The sequence below is a fragment of the Canis aureus genome, chromosome 36 (genome assembly GCF_053574225.1).
Source record: "Canis aureus isolate CA01 chromosome 36, VMU_Caureus_v.1.0, whole genome shotgun sequence".
Classification (NCBI taxonomy): Eukaryota; Metazoa; Chordata; class Mammalia; order Carnivora; family Canidae; genus Canis; species Canis aureus.
The window spans coordinates 19,314,371-19,334,483 of NC_135646.1; the positions used below are offsets into that span (position 1 = coordinate 19,314,371).

At 37.5% G+C, this 20,113-nt stretch overlaps 1 protein-coding gene across 3 annotated transcripts in view; it reads right to left on the reverse strand.

Annotated features, from left to right (window-relative positions):
* FAM117B (family with sequence similarity 117 member B) overlaps positions 1-20,113 on the reverse strand; it is an 85,336-nt gene that overhangs the window by 20,453 nt on the left and 44,770 nt on the right. For all 3 annotated transcript variants that reach the window (XM_077885458.1, XM_077885457.1, XM_077885456.1), the window contains exons 3-4: positions 9,895-9,987; positions 8,805-8,918 (exon numbers count right to left, since the gene is read on the reverse strand). In XM_077885458.1, the coding sequence (XP_077741584.1) occupies positions 8,805-8,918; positions 9,895-9,987 (207 nt within the window). The remainder of the gene's footprint in view (positions 1-8,804; positions 8,919-9,894; positions 9,988-20,113) is intronic.

Sequence of the window (20,113 nt, forward strand, 5' to 3'; positions counted from 1 at the left end):
TCTGTAATAAAATCTGTACTTCTAAATATAAATCAATATATGCAAATATAAGTGAGTTATCATATTAACTGAGAGATCATCTTTAGACAGCTCTGAAAGATTAAAAGTTCACTGTACTAAGGTAAAATCTCCCTGTCCTTTGGAAACATCAAGAACAAGATCTCCTATTTTCTCAGCTTTTGTTTCTTTTTCTTCAAATCAGAATATTTTCCAATCAATTAAGGGTTTTAATTAGATGAATCACCATTTTAAAGTTTTATTTTTCCATTTACATTCTCCATATGTCTATATAACATTACAGTTTAAACATCAAATTCTGCCTGAGGTGGGGTGGCTCAGTCAGTTAAAGCATCTGCCTTCAGCTTGGGTCATCTCAGGGTTCGGGAACTGAGCCCTTCATTGGGCTCCCCGTTCAGCAGAAAGTCTGCTTCTCGCTCGCTCTCCCTCTCCCACCCACCCCACTCGTTCTCTAATAAATAAAATCTTAAAAAAAAAAAAAAAGAACAATATCAAATTCTGTCTAAAAACAGAGTTAGCCAACAAAGAAAGAAAAGCAAAAGGTTTGGCCAATACTGTATCTTCTAAGACCAATCTATATTAAAACTTAATACCTGTTTCAAAGTGTGGGGGTAAGACCGTGTACAACAGAGTTAGAAAAGATAGGAATATCCACTGAAGCAGTAGATGAATAGAGAGAAGAAATACAGATTTCAATTTTCAAAGAAATAAACATATGCCTTAAGAGGCAAGTAGGATAGAAAAAGATCTGTTCAGCAATTCAACAGAGATCTATGAGAGAAATATGTGCCAGAACATAACAAATATGAGCCCAACATAACAAAAGGGAGGGGAAAACTGATGCTTAGAATAGAAAAAAGAAAAAAAAAAAAAAAGAAAAAGAAGGAGGAGGAAAAAACATTAGAACACATCAGAAAAAAAAGCTTTCCTATCTTAAGGACTTGAACTGGGGCTTCCACAAGGCCCTGATCCCTTCTGTCCTGTCACTATGACTTTAGTTCTGTCCTTCAGCAATCACTGTCTCTCATCTGGAATCCACCTCTTAGTTCTAAACTGCAGCTAGGCTCTTTAATAAAGGATGCGGCAGAAATACCTACTCTTGATTTCTAAGTGGCAAAATCTTTAAAAATTTAAGAATAGCAATCACATCCCAGACTGGCATATGAAGATTCCAGTGCAGAGCAGCAATTTTCATTTTTAAAGTACAATGCTCATTCCTCAGATAAAAATTATATATAAATATAATTTATATATATTATAAATTAATTTATGTGGTTGTGAAGATGCTGGCATCTCCCACTCTCCTGTTACTAACATCTGATTCTCATCCCCAAACAATTCTGAAATGTGTTGGCTATATTTTATACTGAAAGTATTCTTGAAATGCTCCTTAAGAATATGACATTTTAAGCATCTGAGGGCTTTGTCAGTTTTGGAAACCAATGAAATGTGAAAGACTGTCTTCTAAGAAACTTTGCAGCATTTATTCCTCATAACAAATAACTGCCCCTTGAATTTCCAGGGAAAGAACCACTCAAAAAAGTATGTGAGAATTCTTCTCTAACTATAATAAATCCATTGTAAGCACAAGAAAAAGACCTTTTGTTAACTAGTGGTTATAATCTATACTATTATCAGAAAAGCAATACTGTCCTTTGATTGTTAAGAAATAATAAAGGAGGGGATCCCTGGGTGGCTCAGAGGTTTAGCGTCTGCCTTTGGCCCAGATTGTGATCCTGGAATCCCAGGATCGAGTCCCGCATCGGGCTCCCTGCGGAGCCTGCTTCTCCTTCAGCCTGTGTCTCCACCTCTCTCTCTGTGTGTGTTTCTCTCATGAGTAAATAAAATAAAATAAAATAAAATAAAATAAAATAAAATAAAATAAAATAAAATAAAATATAAAATAAAATAAAATAAATAAAATAAAATAAAATAAATACTAAAGGAATTTCCCCAGTAAAAGTAATTTACAATATCATGAAATACAAACAAAAAATTGTAATAACTTGGAAAGCCTGTCAAAAGAAAAATCAAAGATCCCTCCTCCAAAATATACAAACTTCTGAATCAAATAATGGGAAATCTATGCCCTAGAAAAGTAAAAATACATGAAAAAGCTTTAAGCACACAGACACTGGACCCAATTAAATGGCCGAAATTTGGGAAATGCTCTACAGAATCTGAAATATTAAAAATGTTCCTGAAGCATCTGTAATAACTAACATTTTTCCATGCTAAATACCAAAAAACAAATATAAAGGAAATACGGTATGATCTCGACATGGAATGCAAAGAAAAAAATACAGAAGAAAATGTCTTTAAGAGGATGACACTATGGATGATTTTTTTCTATTTTATTTTTTAAAAAATAACACCTTTATTAAGATAGAATTTTTCTATTTGGTATTTTTTGTTTCTAAAATTTCTGTGACAAGCATAAAAATACTTTTATTTATTTATTTTTAAATCTTTTTTTTTTATTTTTATTTATTTATGATAGTCACACAGAGAGAGAGAGAGAGAGGCAGAGACACAGGCAGAGGGAGAAGCAGGCTCCATGCCCCAGGAGCCCGACGTGGGATTCGATCCCGGGTCTCCAGGATTGCGCCTTGGGCTGAAGGCAGGCGCTAAACCGCTGCGCCACCCAGGGATCCCAAAAATACTTTTAATAATAAAAGTTTAGGGGAGCTTGACTGGCTCAGTCAATAAAGCATGCAGCTCTTGATTTTGCAGTCGTGAGTCTGAGCCCCATGCTGGGTGTAGAGATTACTTTAAAAAATAAAAATAAATATAAAAACAAATAAAATATAGCCCAAATTTTTAAAAAAATAAAGCTTTAAAAGAGAAGTTCAGGGCAGCCCCAGTGGCTCAGCGGTTTAGCGCCGCCTGCAGCCTGGGGTGTGATCCTGGAGACCCGGGATCGAGTCCCACGTCGGGCTCCCTGCACAGAACCTGCTTCTCCCTCTGTCTGTGTCTCTGCCTCTCGCTCTCTCTCTCTGAATAAATAAAAAAAATAAAATAAAATCTTTAAAAAAAAAAGATAAGTTCAATAAAAAAAATTGACAGAAAAGCCTGGTAAAAAACCCAACTGGTTCATTGCTTCTTTTATATTAGGTCCTACTTTAAATGGCCTAAGATTTACTGATCAATTATTATGTACCAAGAATTGTATGAAGAGTTCATAATACTCTATCCCATTTAATCCTTAGGACAATACAAGAAACAGAGAATACTATAATGCAGAGAAGCTGAGAAACTTCACGTAGTTATTAGCAAGTGGCAGGACCCAAATCTAACCTAAACAGTCTGATCTCAGAGCACCTGTATACACTCTCTTTACTGCTACATGACATTCCAGCTTAATTTTTAGTTTTTAACATCTATTATTTCCAAACAAGTATATTTGTATTTTATGTATTTGTTTTTAATGTTGATTGGTAGATATTTTTATAAGAGCTTACTGAAAAATAATTCACAATACCATACCATTCACTCATTTAAAGTATAAAATTTTTGTTTTAATGATTATTGAACAGAGTTGTACAACCATTACAATTAATTTTAGAAAACACTAAAAAAAAAAAATCCCTCACCGATTAGCAATCATTTCATTTCCACTCAAGCCTCCCAGCAACAGGCAACCACCAATCTATAATCTGTCTCCTCAGGTTTGCCTATTCTGGACATTTAAGAGGTATCATATGTGTTCTTTTGTGTCTGGCTCCTTTCACCTAGCATAATGTTTTCAAGATTTCCCATACTGTGGCATGCATCAGTACTCTCTTTTTATGACTGGGTAATATCCCACTCTTTGGATATACATTATATTTATCCATTCATTGGTTGATAAACATCTGGGCTGTTTCCAAATATTATGAGCTATGCTGCTATGAACATTGTGTACAAGTTTTTGTTTTGTTTTGTTTTTAAAGATTTACTTTACAGAGAGACAGACTGAAAGAGAGACAGCATGTGCAAGTGGTAGGAGAGCCAGAGGGGGAGAGAGAGAGAGAGAATCTCAAGCAGACTCTACAAGAAGCATGGAACCTGATGCAAGGCTCCATCCCATGACCCATGAGATCATGACCTAAGGTGAAACCAAGAGTCAGACGCTCAACCAACTAAGCCACCCAGGCACCCCTGTGTACAAGTTTTTATGTGAACATAGGTCTTCAATTCTCTTGGGTACATACCTTGGAGAGGAAGTGCTGAATCATATAATAAACCTATGTTTAGCCTTTTTGAGAAGCAGCCAGACTATTTTCCAAAGTGGATGCACCACCTTATATTCCTATCAGCAATATACAAAGTTCTAATGTCTCCACATCCTCTCTAACACTTAGCAGTCTTTTTAATTTTAGCCATCCTAGTAAGTATAAAGTATTATCTCACTAAAATTCTTAATTGCATTTCCCTATTGAACAGGGAATGACAGTGGAGATCTATTTACGTGCTTAGTTGGCTAGCTGTATATCTTCTTCAGAGAACTATTTAGATCCTTTGCCCGTTTTAAAATTGGGTTATCTTTTTATTACTGAGCCATAAGAATTCTTTATATATTCTAAATACAGGTGTTGTTGGTTTTTTTTAAAGATTTATTTATTTATTCATGAGAGACAGAGAGAGAGAAAGGCAGAGAGAAGCACGCTCCCTGCTGAAAGCCTGATGTGGGACTCAATCCCGGCTTCTGGGATCACACTCTGAGTCAGGATCACACTCTGAGTCGAAGGCAGACAGTCAACCACTGAGCCACTCAGGCATCCCTAAATACATGTTTTATCAAATAATATGATTTGCAAATACCTACTTTGTTGGTTATATTTTCACTTTTTTGGTAGAGTCCTTTGAAGCACAAGGTTTTAATTTTGATAAAATCCAATTTATCTACTTTTTCCTTGTACTTTTGGTGTCATGCCTAACAAACCATTGCCTAATCCAACTCCACATTTATGCCTATGCTTCCATTTAAGAGATTTCAGTATTAGCTCTTACATTTAGGTCTTTGATCCATTTTAAGCCATTTTTGTACATGGTATGAAGTAGGTGGATGCATTTTTTAACTCATGTTTTATTTTTTTATTTTTTAAAATGTTTTATTTATTCATGAGAGACAGAGAGAGAGAGAGAGAGAGAGAGAGAGAGAGGCAGATACACAGGCAGAGGGAGAAGCAGGCTCCATGCAGGGAGGCTGACATGGGACTCAATCCCAGGTCTCCAGGATCATGCCCTGGGCTGAAGTCGGCACTAAACCGCTGAGCCACCCGAACTGCCCTTAACTCATGTTTTAAAGGCAAGAATTGGCATTACCCTTTTACTCCTACCTCTCCAACATTCCTTTCTCTTTTTTTTTTTTTTTTTTAAGATTTTATTTATTCATATGAGACAGGGAGAGAGAGGCAGAGACACAGCAGAGGAAGAAGCAGGCTCCATGCAGGAAGCCTGATGTGGGACTCAATTCTAGGACTCCAGGATCATACCATACCCTGAGCCAAAGGCAGATGCTTAACCACTGAGCCACCTAGGCATCCCTCCATCATTCCCTTCTCATCAATCATCAGCTAATATAGATTTTAAAGACTCAGACTCTGAAGTCAAAATGCCTGGGTTAGAATACTAGCTTTGTTTCATATGACCTAGAACAAGGTTCCTAAATTCTCTTGGCCTTAATTTCCTTGTCTGTGAGGACAGTAACAACCCCCACCTCAAAAATGATTAAGTGTTAATAATACATACAAAAGCTGAGTAGAGTGTTTGCCATATTGTAAGCACATACTATCTATTTTAGGCCACCATCATTTACTTCGATTATAAACCCTCTTCTTAAATGGTTTTCCTGCCTCTAATCTTGTCCTCTTCCAAACTCATTCTCTAGTCTGGACTCATAATGACCACTACTAGCATCAATCCCCTGCATTTAAAAAAATAGTTCTCTGGTGCCTCTAGGACAAAGTCCTAACTTCTTAACAACTAAGACAGGAAGACATTTAGATTTGGCTGCTATTTAACTCTCTAGCCTAATTTCTTACTATAACTCCTACGTTATCTTCCACCTCTAGAAGACTGGCTAAATCAGCTTTCAGGGATCCACTTAAACACTACTTTCTCTGACAAGCCTCTATAGATGGCTCCAGAGCTTCAAGGAAAATACTCCTTCTGTAACAGTGTAAATTCTCCCAAACACTATCAACACATTCATTACACTGTGCAATGACTGTTTACTTATATCTAGCTGAGACTTGGTGAGGGGCAAGCCCCAATACTTATCGCTGCATCCCCTAATGAGTACTATAGTATGAACCATATGGCAGATATTTAATAAATGTTCCATGAATAGAGGAATGACCTCAAAAAATACACAAATCTCAAAGTGGTAGTTTTCTCCACTAGAGAAAGAATGAACTAAAACAAAGACATACCCATAACTTAATAATATTTTCACATTCCATGGTCTGAAATTTTTTAAAATTTATTTATTCATGAGAGACACAGAGAGAGAGAGGCAGAGACACAGGCAGAATGAGAAGTGGGCTCCAATGCAGGGAGCCCAACATGGGACTCAATCCTGGGTCTCCAGGATCAGGCCCTGGACTGAAGGCGGCACTAAACCGCTGAGCCACCCGGGTTGTCCTGAAAGTTTCAATTCAACATGAATACCACTGTCATAGCTTTCATGATGAACATGTGCTTGATCTTTGGTTGGCTATTAGCACTCAAAAAACAAGTCAAGTATTCAAGATGTTTGGTGTGTCAAGTATACAAACTCAAGTTACATAAATTGATTTTTTAAGTTACTCTATTTTCTAGCCCTTACCTTCTCTGGGAGGTATGTTTTAAACATGAATTTTGGGCAGCCCTGGTGGCTCAGAGGTTTAGCGCTGCCTTCAGCCCAAGGCCTAATCCTGGAGATCCAGGATCAGTCCCACGTCGGGTTCCCTGCATGGAGCCTGCTTCTCCCTCTGCCTGTGTCTCTGCCTCTCTCTCTCTCTCTCTCTCTCTCTCTCTCTGTGTATGTATCTCATGAATAAATAAATAAAATCTTAAAAAAAATAAAACTTAAAAAAAAGAAACATGAATTTTATGCAAACTCCAATAATGTTATTAAGCAAATTCAACTTATAAGAAGGGGAAAAAAGGAAAATTTTGGATAATTTTACTACTTTAATTGCTGATTTTAACACAACTTAAAAAAAAAAATCACTTCAGGGACACCTGGGTGGCTCAGTGGTTGAGCATCTGCCTTCAGCTCAGGGCATGATCCCGGGGTCATGGAATTGAGTCCTGCATCAGGATTCCCATAGGGAGCCTGCTTCTCCCTCTGCCTATGTCTCTACCTCTCTCTGTGTGTCTCTCATGAGTAAATAAACAAAATCTTAAAGAAAAACTCACTTCAGAAACTTATTAACTCCTAAAACTTATTAACTCCTAAAAACTCCTAAACTTTATTGAATTAAGTCACTTAATTCAATAAAGTTAAATCTAATTTGTATTCTACTTGGTAATAAAAAGGAGTTGGGAGATACAAAGTGGCCTTGTCTCTTAGAAGTACATACAAATTATTAATGGATAAATTAGAGGGAGTATAAGGTTGGCAAATTCACCTATACTGCCATCTGAATCTTTTGAAAGTGAAGGAATTTGGGTTTTGGGAGGGTTAAAAAAATTTTTTTTAAGATTTTATTTATTTGACAGAGAGCGAGTGACAGAGCACAAGCAGGGGCAGAGGCAGAGGGAGAAGCAGACTCCTCACTGAGCAGAGAGCCCAATGCAGGGCTTGATTCCAGGACCCTGAGATCATGATCTGAGCCAAAGGCAGATGCTTTTTTTTTTTTTTTTTTTTTTTTTTAAGGCAGATGCTTAAATGACTGAGCCACCAAGGAGCCCCTAGGAGTTTGGTTTTTAATTAGTATTCCAGTTTTGACAGTTATTAGTCTATTCAAATTTTTCATTTTTTGTCACTTTTCATTTTCTATTTCTCCAAATGTAAATCTAGTTTGTTTAGGTTTTTAAATGTATTTAGTGTGTATTCACATTTTATAATTAAAATTCCTTATAAATGGACAAAAGCTATTAGAAACTATAACCAAACCATAAATTTATGAAATCAAATTTGACCCATATATCAATATTTAAGGGCAAATTTAATTTGAAAAAAAATATACCTCTACTTACACTTTCTCTTGGAAAAATCCAGACATAGTCGGTTATCAGAAGCTATCAACCTATAGAAAGGGTTGGCAAATTTTTTTTGCTCTTTTGCCAAGAGACCCCATTCAATTGCAAATCAGTTAAAGAGAAATGTTCCCTGGGTGAGCCATCAAGAGCAGTTCATAGGGTTCTAATAAAGGAATCAAAGCAGTTAAAGGTTTTCCCCCATTAAAATATTTTATTAGACGTATCATTATTATTCTCAATCTTCAGATGAGGAAATTGAGACTTAGAAAGAACAGATTGCTCATCCAGGGTCTGATTCTACAGCCAATGCTGATCTCTCTATTATTCGGTCTCAATATATTGAATCAATAAAGACAAAAATATGGTAAATAAAAATATGTAATTAGCTATGCCTTCCAAAAGTCAAATCACAGATTACTAAAGGAAAGTATCATTTGTCAACTTAGTATTCTGCGTTTTTTGTTTTGTTTTGTGTTTTAAGGCTGATTCAGTATGTAATCATGGCTTCAAAAATGCTTTTGGACATCTCTGTCTTGAATAGTTACCTATAAAATAGCATATCACCCGAAAACAACAAATCCCTTGTTTGGATTTTGTGGTATTTGTGCTCCTACCTGACACTGGTTAATAGCTGCATGGTTGCCATGGAATGGGGATTGTCTTTCTTTATCTCGATGATGTCGACTGCTGTGTTTACTTCTTTGTAACTGCTGGCGTAATTTTGCAATCTGCAAAGGGGAAAAAAAAAAAGCGCATCAGAGTTTTCCAAGGTACATAAAACATATCCTTGCTGGAAAAATAAAACCAGTACAATTTAGCCTTAATAAATCTTTTGACTTCTAAAATCCTATCACAAAATTATTTATTGAACAAAATTTACATATATACACATACATATGTGTATACATATGTATCTTCCTTTTAGGGAGAAACAAAATTACGTTCCAACACTGTTAAGAGCCTTTAAGCTTCTCAAGTACTAAATCAATGAAGTTTTCAACACTTAGAATAAATTACATTATAGCTTTCACAAAGAATTTAAAAATAATGAACTTTATTCTCATTGTCTAAAAATGAATCACATCTTAGATTTCTTTAAAAACCTAACTTTCAAAAGCTCCAAAAATTAAACAGTATTTAGACATCAATTCAAGCCATGTAATGCATTCAGACACAATCTTTACATAAGAAACACTTTCAATCAATATCCTATAGTATTCCTTCAGTAAATCTTTATTTCTAGGTTACATGTAAAAGTACAAATGTCCTAATTATAGGCACAGAAAAGGGTAATCAGCATAGGGCCATAATCAATTTGGTTATATTGTGTTACTGAATCTCAGAAACACTACCATTATATGCAGAAGTAATAAATGTGAATTTGTTACATTATCACAATTTTACACATCTCACGCTCAGGTTATGTTAACAGGCATGGACTCTTATTTAATAAAACAAAAAGACAGGAAAAAGACATATAAATCTGGTAAGTAATGTGTACATTTCTCATATTCAAATCTTTACCCAATCAATGTAATAACTATTTTCCATTATTTCTCAAGTAAACAAATCAAAAAGATAAAAACAAAACCAACACAAAAAAATGGAAACTGACAAATCCTTGCTGCCCAAGAAGGATTTAAGGAACTAGCCAAGAAAGGTATCAAACTTCAACACCCCCTTCCTTGGAACCATTTTCCTGACCTCCTTAAGTTGATCTGTACTGCCCCATGACGCTGAACGTTTGTGAGACCCTTTCTTCTTTTCAGAGTATTCTTCGGCCCATGCACTCTCTGTCTATAATGGGAAAAAGACGGAAAGGATATGTTAACCATTTAACAATAAATGTATACTACATTTGCAACAAGATGGATGCATCGTGAGGACATCATGCTCAATCACACAAGTCAGGCAGATAAAGAAAAATACCGTATGATCACATGTAGAGTCTAAAAAACTCAGAGAAAAAGAGATCAGATTTGTGGTTATCAGAGGCAGGCACTGGTGAGGCACTGGAGGGGGAATTGGATGAAAGTAGTCTAAAGGTACAAACTTCTAGTTATAAGATAACAAGTACTGGAGATGTATAATATGATGACCATACTTAATACTGCTGTATGGTACATTTGAAAACTGCTAAAAGAGTAGATCCTAAAAGTTCTCATGACAAGAAAAAAAAATTTTTTTTTAATTTTTTTTAACTATATGAGATAATGGATGTTAACTAAACTCACTGTGGTAATCATTTCATAATGTATTCCCAGACATGCTGTACAAAAACTTTTACAGTGCTGTATATGTCAATTTTATCTCAATAAAATTGAAAAAGTTTCATTTCTAAAAAGTATACTTTTCTATTATACAATACATTCCTATCAAAGAAAATTAAGTACTAGAATATTTAAAATAACACAATGACCCAAAATTCTTCCAGCACCAGTTACTTTATTTTAGCCTATTTCCTTTATTTCTATTATTAATGAATGCTTGGTTATTATTTTTACATAATTATAGGCATAGCATTTATTGAGCAAACACATACTAATAACAGCTAACATTCCTGTGATCTTATTATGTGCTAAGCAACTTTGCTTTATGAAAGTACAGTGAAAGGTCTTCACTGTATTATCTGATTGAAAATATATGTGAAGCTCTACAATTTTTACAGGTAAGGAAGCTTGATAAGTTGCTTATTGTTTCACAGCTAAGAAGTGGCAAAGCCAAGATATAAACCTAAGACTCTGGAGTTCAGTCTTCACTTTTTTTTTTTTTTTTTTTTTTTTAGATTTTATTTACTTATGCATGAGAGACATATATAGAGACAGGCAGAGACACAGGCAAAGGGAGAAGCAGGCTACACACAGAGAGCCCGACATGGGACTTGATCCCAGGTCCCCAGGATCACGCCTCGGGCTGCAGGCGGCGCTAAAATGCTGCGCCGCTGGGGCTGCCCACAGTCTTCACTTCTATACTATATCTAGGCTTGCTTTACATATCTGCAAAGTATAGCCTCAAAAATGATAAATACTTAGTTTTTTTTTTTTTAATACTTAGTGGTTATACAAAATCCAGACTTTAAAGACATTGCATCTGAAAAAATAAAATGAGTTCTTAGTACATGAAAATATGCTCAATCTCACCCATAAGAGAAATCCAAGTTAAAAGTTCACTGAGATTGTGTGATTTGATATCATACTCCCTCTAACACTGCTGGTGGAAGTGTAAATTAGTACAGACTTTATGGAAGGGGACTAAACAACTTATGTTGAAGTTATAAATGCATACTGTTCCATTCACCCTTCTTTTGTAATTTATCATGCAAATGTACAAAATACATATCTTTATGCACAAAATGAGATAGCATATTATTCCCAGTAGCACCATTTTTTACAAGTAAAAGATTAGACAATATAAATAGAGGATTTGTTAAATAAAGTAATGATGTGTCTTTTCAACAGAATACTTATTTGGCTATAAAAAATAAGGAAATTCATAATAATCTCTATGAGATATTGTTAAAAACTCAAGGCTCCCTATAACAGAAGAAATATAACAGTGGTTGCCTCATGGGAAGAAGATCCTTCCTTAACTGTATATACTCTGTACCTCTTAGATGCTGCACCATAAGGATAAACATGTAGCCTATTCAAAATAATACCTCCTTATATATGGGGATGGGGAGAGGACTTTAAAGGGAGAATCTTTCTATATGGATAAGTAATGTCCTTAAGGAAAAAGGAGGTTGTGGAAGAATATGTACACAACATATATATGGTATTCTTGCCAAAAATGTAATAACTTGAATTTAATTGTGAAAAGACAGTCTCAAGAATATTCAATAAAAATACCAGCTTGCTCTCTTAAACAATATCAAAGTTAGGAAAAAAAGGAAAAATATAAAAGGCTAAGGAATTGTTTCAGATTAAAGGACACTAAAGAAACATAACATCTAAATGCCATGTCTGTTTCTTGACTGGATCCTGGCTTGCAGAACAAATTACCACAGAGAACATTACTGAGGAAACTTGAAAGATTTGGTAATTATCCTTTGGTAATTGTTTTTAAGTCCTTGTTCATAGACATGTTGAAGTATCTGAAAAGGGTTAGAATGTCTGCAACTTACTAACAATTAGCAAATAGTAATAAAAGCAATTATATCTACACCAAAAAATAAAAATATATAAAAATGTTTACTGGTGAATATAGGTGAAGAATTTACTGGTGTTTAATCTATTCTTGCAATTTTTCTTTTTTTAATATATTTTATTTGACGGGGTGGGGGAGAGAGCATGCACACACAAGCAGGGGGAGTGGCAGGCAAAGGGAGATAGAGAAGCAGGCTCTCCGCTGATCAGACGCCCAACATGGGGCTTGATCCCAGGATCCCGGGATCATGACCTGTGCCAAAGACAGATGATCCACTGACTAACCCACCCAGGCATGCCTCTTGCAATTTTTCCATATATGAGACTTTTTCTAAATAAAAAGATTTTTAAATTAGGGAAATCTAAATATATTAAGTATAAAATTAACTCAATGAAAATCAAAGGGATATAAAAGTTTCCTATAGGTTTGTTAAGAATAAATTAAGATAATAAGGACAAGAGTACTAAGCAAGAAAAATAAAAGCAAGCATGAAGAGCAATAGACAAGCTTTACTAACTTCAGTTATAAGATGTTCAAACAGGAAAAAATACTTTAAAAAGTCACTAACTTTACTTAAATTCCTAACTCAAAAGATAATTGCTTTCTTTGTTCTACTAAGAAGCTGTGCTTTATTATAAGACACCCTTAGATGTTAATAAAAAAGTATAATTGGGGGATACCTGGGTGGCTCAGTGGTTTAGCGCCTGCCTTTGGCCCAGGGTGTGATCCTGGAGTCCTGGCATCGAGTCCCACGTCAGGCTCCCTGCATGCAGCCTGCGTCTCCTCCTGCCTGTGTCTCTGCCTCTGTGTGTGTGTCTCTCTCATGAATAAATAAATAAAATCTTTTTTAAAAAAAGTAAAATTGAGTTTTAATCAAGTATATTTTAATTTTGTTCAGTCTTGCACTCTATACTAGAAAACTATCAAGCATCTCTATTAATGTGTCAGGCACTGCACTAGGTACTGGGGTTAAGGAAAAAGCAGTCCTTACTCTCAAAAAGTTTTTTCTAGGAGGAAGGGCAAGATGGCGGAAGAGTAGGGTCCCCAAATCACCTGTCCCCACCAAATTACCAAAATAACCTTCAAATCATCCTGAAAATCTACGAATTTGGCCTGAGATTTAAAGAGAGAACAGCTGGAATGCTACAGTGAGAAGAGTTCGCGCTTCTATCAAGGTAGGAAGACGGGGAAAAAATAAAGAAACAAAAGGCCTCCAAGGGGGAGGGGCCCGCGAGGAGCCGGGCTGAGGCCGGGGCGAGTGTCCCCAGGACAGGAGAGCCCCGTCCCGGAGAAGCAGGAGCTGCACCAACCTTCCCGGGTGGAAAGGGGCTCGCAGGGAGGTGGAGCAGGACCCCAGGAGGGCGGGGATGCCCTCGGGCTCCCCGGGACAGTAACAGAGCAACTGCGTGCCCAGGAGAGTGCGCCGAGCTCCCTAAGGGCTGCAGCGCGCACGGCGGGACCCGGAGCAGCTCGGGGGGCTCGGGGGCGGCTCCGCGGAGGGGGCTGCGGGGCGGGAGCAGCTCGGCGGGCGGGCTCGGGCGGAGGAAGAGGCTCCGCGGAGGGGGCTGCGCGGCCGGGAGCAGCTCGGAGGGGCTTGGGCGGAGGCTCTGTGGAGGGGGCTGCAAGGCCGGGAGCGCGAATCCAACAGCGCAGGGCACAGGGCACAGGGCGCCGGGACACAGCCCAGGATCCCGCCTCCCCCGGGATAGGCAGAGGCTGGGAGGGCCCAGGACAGCAAGGACGCTCCTGCCCCAGCTGAGCAGATCAGCGGCCCCGCCCCGGAGCCTCCAGGCCCTGCAGACGGAGAGCTCTGGAGTTACTGTGGGAGCTGACTCCAGGGCTCTAGAGCTGGCCCCGCCACTGGGGTTGTTCCTCCTGGGGCCTCACGGGGTAAACAACCCCCACTGAGCCCTGCACCAGGCAGGGGGCAGAGCAGCTCCCCCAAGTGCTAACACCTGAAAATCAGCACAACAGGCCCCTCCCCCAGAATACCAGCTAGACGGACAAGTTCCAGGGGAAGTCAAGGGACTTAAAGTATACAGAAGCAGAAGATACTCCCCCGTGTTTTTTCTTTTTTTCTTTTTCTTTTTTTTTTTTTTTTTTGCTTTTTGATTGGTTTCCTTCCCCCACCCTATTTTTCCTTTCTTTCTTTTTCTTTCTCTTTTTCTTTTTTTTTTTTTCTTCCTTTCTGTTTTGCTTTTTCTCTTTTCTTTCCTTCTTTCTCTCCTCTCTTTTTCTCCTTTTCCCAATACAACTTGCTTTTGGCCACTTTGCACTGAGCAAAATGACTAGAAGGAAAACCTCACCTCAAAAGAAAGAATCAGAAACAGTCCTCTCTCCCACAGAGTTACAAAATCTGGATTACAATTCAATGTCAGAAAGCCAATTCAGAAGCATTATTATATACAGCTACTGGTGGCTCTAGAAAAAAGCATAAAGGACTCAAGAGACTTCATGACTGCAGAATTTAGAGCTAATCAGGCAGAAATTAAAAATCAATTGAATGAGATGCAATCCAAACTAGAAGTCCTAACGACGAGGGTTAACGAGGTGGAAGAACGAGTGAGTGACGTAGAAGATAAGTTGATGGCAAAGAGGGAAACTGAGGAAAAAAGAGACAAACAATTAAAAGACCATGAAGATAGATTAAGGGAAATAAACGACAGCCTGAGGAAGAAAAACCTACGTTTAATTGGGGTTCCCAAGGGCGCCGAAAGGGACAGAGGACCAGAATATGTATTTGAACAAATCCTAGCTGAAAACTTTCCTAATCTGGGAAGGGAAACAGGCATTCAGATCCAGGAAATAGAGAGATTCCCCCCCCCCCCCAAAATCAATAAAAACCGTTCAAAACCTCGACATTTAATAGTGAAGCTTGCAAATTCCAAAGATAAAGAGAAGATCCTTAAAGCAGCAAGAGACAGGAAATCCCTGACTTTTATGGGGAGGAGTATTAGGGTAACAGCAGACCTCTCCACAGAGACCTGGCAGGCCAGAAAGGGCTGGCAGGATATATTCAGGGTCCTAAATGAGAAGAACATGCAACCAAGAATACTTTATCCAGCAAGGCTCTCATTCAAAATGGAAGGAGAGATAAAGAGCTTCCAAGACAGGCAGGAACTGAAAGAATATGTGACCTCCAAACCAGCTCTGCAAGAAATTTTAAGGGGACTCTTAAAATTCCCCTTTAAGAAGAAGTTCAGTGGAACAATCCACAAAAACAAGGACTGAATAGATATCATGATGACACTAAACTCATATCTGTCAATAGTAACTCTGAACGTGAACAGGCTTAATGACCCCATCAAAAGGCGCAGGGTTTCAGATTGGATAAAAAAGTAGGACCCATCTACTTGCTGTCTACAAGAGACTCATTTTAGACAGAAGGACACCTACAGCCTGAAAATAAAAGGTTGGAGAACCATTTACCATTCGAATGGTCCTCAAAAGAAAGCAGGAGTAGCCATCCTTATATCAGATAAACTAAAATTTACCCCGAAGACTGTAGTGAGAAATGAAGAAGGACACTATATCATACTTAAAGGATCTATGCAACAAGAGGACTTAACAATCCTCAATATATATGCCCCAAATGTGGGAGCTGACAAATATATCAATCAATTAATAACCAAAGTGAAGAAATACTTAGATAATAATACACTTATACTTGGTGACTTCAATCTAGCTCTTTCTATACTCGATAGGTCTTCTAAGCACAACATCTCCAAAGAAACGAGAGCTTTAAATGTTACACTGGACCAGATGGATTTCAGAGATATCTACAGAACTTTACATCCAAACTCCACTGAATACACATTCTTCTCAAGTGCACATGGAACTTTCTCCAGAATAGACTACATACTGGGTCACAAATCGGGTCTGAACTGATACCAAAAGATTGGGATCATTCCCTGCATATTCTCAGACCATAACGCCTTGAAATTAGAACTAAATCACAACAAGAAGTTTGGAAGGACCTCAAACACGTGGAGGTTAAGGACCATCCTGCTAAAAGATGAAAGGGTCAACCAGGAAATTAAGGAAGAATTAAAAAGATTCATGGAAACTAATGAGAATGAAGATACAACCGTTCAAAATCTTTGGGATGCTGCAAAAGCAGTCCTAAGGGGGAAATACATCGCAATACAAGCATCCATTCAAAAACTGGAAAGAACTCAAATACAAAAGCTAACCTTACACATAAAGGAGCTAGAGAAAAAACAGCAAATAGATCCTACACCCAGCAGAAGAAGAGAGTTAATAAAGATTCGAGCAGAACTCAACGAAATCGAGACCAGAAGAACTGTGGAACAGATCAGCAGAACCAGGAGTTGGTTCTTTGAATTAATAAGATAGATAAACCATTAGCCAGCCTTATTAAAAAGAAGAGAGAGAAGACTTAAATTAATAAAATCATGAAAGAGAAAGGAGAGATCACTACCAACACCAAGGAAATACAAACGATTTTAAAAACATATTATGAACAGCTATATGCCAATAAATTAGGCAATCTAGAAGAAATGGACGCATTCCTGGAAAGCCACAAACTACCAAAACTGGAACAGGAAGAAATAAAAAACCTGAACAGGCCAATAACCAGGGAGGAAATTGAAGCAGTCATAAAAACCTCCCAAGACACAAAAGTCCAGGGCCAGATGGCTTCCCAGGGGAATTCTATCAAACGTTTAAAGAAGAAACCATACCTATTCTACTAAAGCTGTTTGGAAAGATAGAAAGAGATGGAGTACTTCCAAATTCATTCTATGAGGCCAGCATCACCTTAATTCCAAAACCAAAGACCCCACCAAAAAGGAGAATTACAGACCAATATCCCTGATGAACATGGATGCAAAAATTCTCAACAAGATATAGCCAATCGGATCCAACAGTACATTAAGAAAATTATTCACCATGACCAAGTAGGATTTATCCCTGGGACTCAAGGCTGGTTCAACACTTGTAAAACAATCAATGTGATTCATCATATCAGCAAGAGAAAAACCAAGAACCATATGATCCTCTCATTAGATGCAGAGAAAGCATTTGACAAAATACAGCATCCATTCCTGATCAAAACTCTTCAGAGTGTAGGGATAGAGGGAACATTCCTCAACATCTTAAAAGCCATCTACGAAAAGCCCACAGAAAATATCATTCTCAATGGGGAAGCACTGGGAGCCTTTCCCCTAAGATCAGGAACAAGACAGGGATGTCCACTCTCACCACTGCTATTCAACATAGTACTGGAAGTCCTAGCCTCAGCAATCAGACAACAAAAAGATATTAAAGGCATTCAAATTGGCAAAGAAGTCAAACTCTCCCTCTTCACCGATGACATGATACTCTACGTAGAAAACCCAAAAGCCTCCACGCCAAGATTGCTAGAACTCATACAGCAATTTGGTAGCATGGCAGGATACAAAATCAATGCCCAGAAATCAGTGGCATTTCTATACACTAACAATGAGACTGAAGAAAGAGAAATTAAGGAGTCAATCCCATTTACAATTGCACCCAAAAGCATAAGATACCTAGGAATAAACCCAACCAAAGAGGTAAAGGATCTATACCCTAAAAACTATAGAACACTTCTGAAAGAAATTGAGGAAGACACAAAGAGATGGAAAAATATTCCATGCTCATGGATTGGCAGAATTAATGTTGTGAAAATGTCCATGTTACCCAGGGCAATTTACACGTTTAATGCAATCCCTATCAAAATACCATGGACTTTCTTCAGAGAGTTGGAACAAATCATCTTAATATTTGTGTGGAATCAGAAAGGATCCCGAATAGCCAGGGGAATATTAAAAAAGAAAACCATAGCTGGGGGCATCACAATGCCAGATTTCAGGTTGTACTACAAAGCTGTGGTCATCAAGACAGTGTGGTCCTGGCACAAAAACAGACACATAGATCAATGGAACAGAATAGTGAATCCAGAAGTGGACCCTCAACTTTATGGTCAACTAATATTCAACAAAGGAGGAAAGACTATCCACTGGGAAAAAGACAGTCTCTTCGATAAATGGTGATAAATAATAGTGAAAGGGAATATAAGGGAAGGGAGAAGAAATGTGTGGGAAATATCAGAAAGGGAGACAGAACATAAAGACTCCTACTCTGGGAAACGAACTACGGGTGGTGGAAGGGGAGGAGGGTGGGGGGTGGGGGTGAATGGGTGACGGGCCCTGGGGGAGGGGCACTTGACGGGATGAGCACTGGGTGTTATTCTGTATGTTGGTAAACTGAACACCAATAAAAAATAAATTTATTTAAAAAAATAAAATAAATGTAAAGAAAAATAAATAAATAAATATTATTCTGATGAACAAAAAAAGGTTTTTTCTAAAAGAGAAACGGTAATAGCCAATCATGGTATGATTGATGACAGAGGTCCCCCTAAGAAAGGCATCTAACCCAAACTATAAAGACAGGGAAAGAGATAGGCAAGATTTTATGGAATGGGGGGTGGGGAGGCTGCTATGAGCATTAGCATAGAAGTTATCCAAGCAAATGGTGGAAAAGCATTCCAGGCAAAACAGAAAACCCGAGAAGCGTTAGTGAATAGAGTACACAGGGCACTGCAAGTTCATTATTGAGAGTAGGAGTGTACTTTCTAAATTATTGAAAGAAAAGAAAAGAAAAGAAAAAAGAAAAGAAAAGAAAAGAAAAGAAAAGGTTACACAGTCAAGAAATTAGTTGTTTTAAAGGATTTCATGATATGACTCTACTTTATTATGCTATAGCCCAGCCTGTTTAAAAAACAATGTATAGAATCACTGACCTAAAGAAATCTGATGTAAACTGTGAAGGACAACAACATCAGTCAAGTGGTAAAACATTTGGAAATTTAGATTGTTTCAGAATCCTAGGCTTAACCAAGAAAGGCAAAGCTACCGAGAAGCCAACTATAGAACTTATATAGAGGTTGTTAAATTTAGGTCTGGGGAAAAAAAAAAAGATCTTAACCCTTTCCTTCCCTCTTAATATTACCAATTTTAACCAGTGGACCAAGGTTTTATACAAAATAGCAAGAGTTCCTCAAAAAGTAATTTTTTAAAAAGTTGATTTACCTGTTCAGTACTTTCATCTCCTAACACTAAGATACACTGTAGTGTTGCTTACATCAAACATACAAAATAGTTATTTCTTTTCTTGCTATAAGTTCCAGATCATTCTTTCAAAAAAAAGGAAACAACCTCTAAACAAGTTTATGGACTTATAAACAACTACCTTCAATAAATCAACATTATTTTAGTCTCTAATTTACCAAGTATTTAATTTTGTTAGGTTTTAATAACAGACCATCTTATAGTTTCTGAACTTGGCTTACAATTTCAAGCCAGTGCATAAAATGGAAAAAAAAGTAAGCTCTGAATCAAAATCAACCACTAAAGGAGGAAAATAGTCTCTGAAATGTAGGAGTTTCCAAGAGAAAATAACATTAGATTTGTAAAAGCAAAAGATGACTGGTTTATGAAACAAACGAAAGAAATGATAAAGAAAACCAGACACCAACCACACGAGTCACAAATTCACAAACTTACACATGCCCCCTGTAAGGTAAAGAAGGCTAGGTGGTTAGGAAAATTGGGAAGAGAATACCTTTTGAGTCAAAATAATGTCAAATAATCCAGCCACACATATACATTTCATTTTATGCCCACAAACTGCTGTAGTCAGAAAATTCAAAAGGCATCCCCCCTGGAAGATTAGGGGAGTTAAATTAGATTAATATAACTGCAAAACAGCTAATGCTGGGAATATAGTCTAA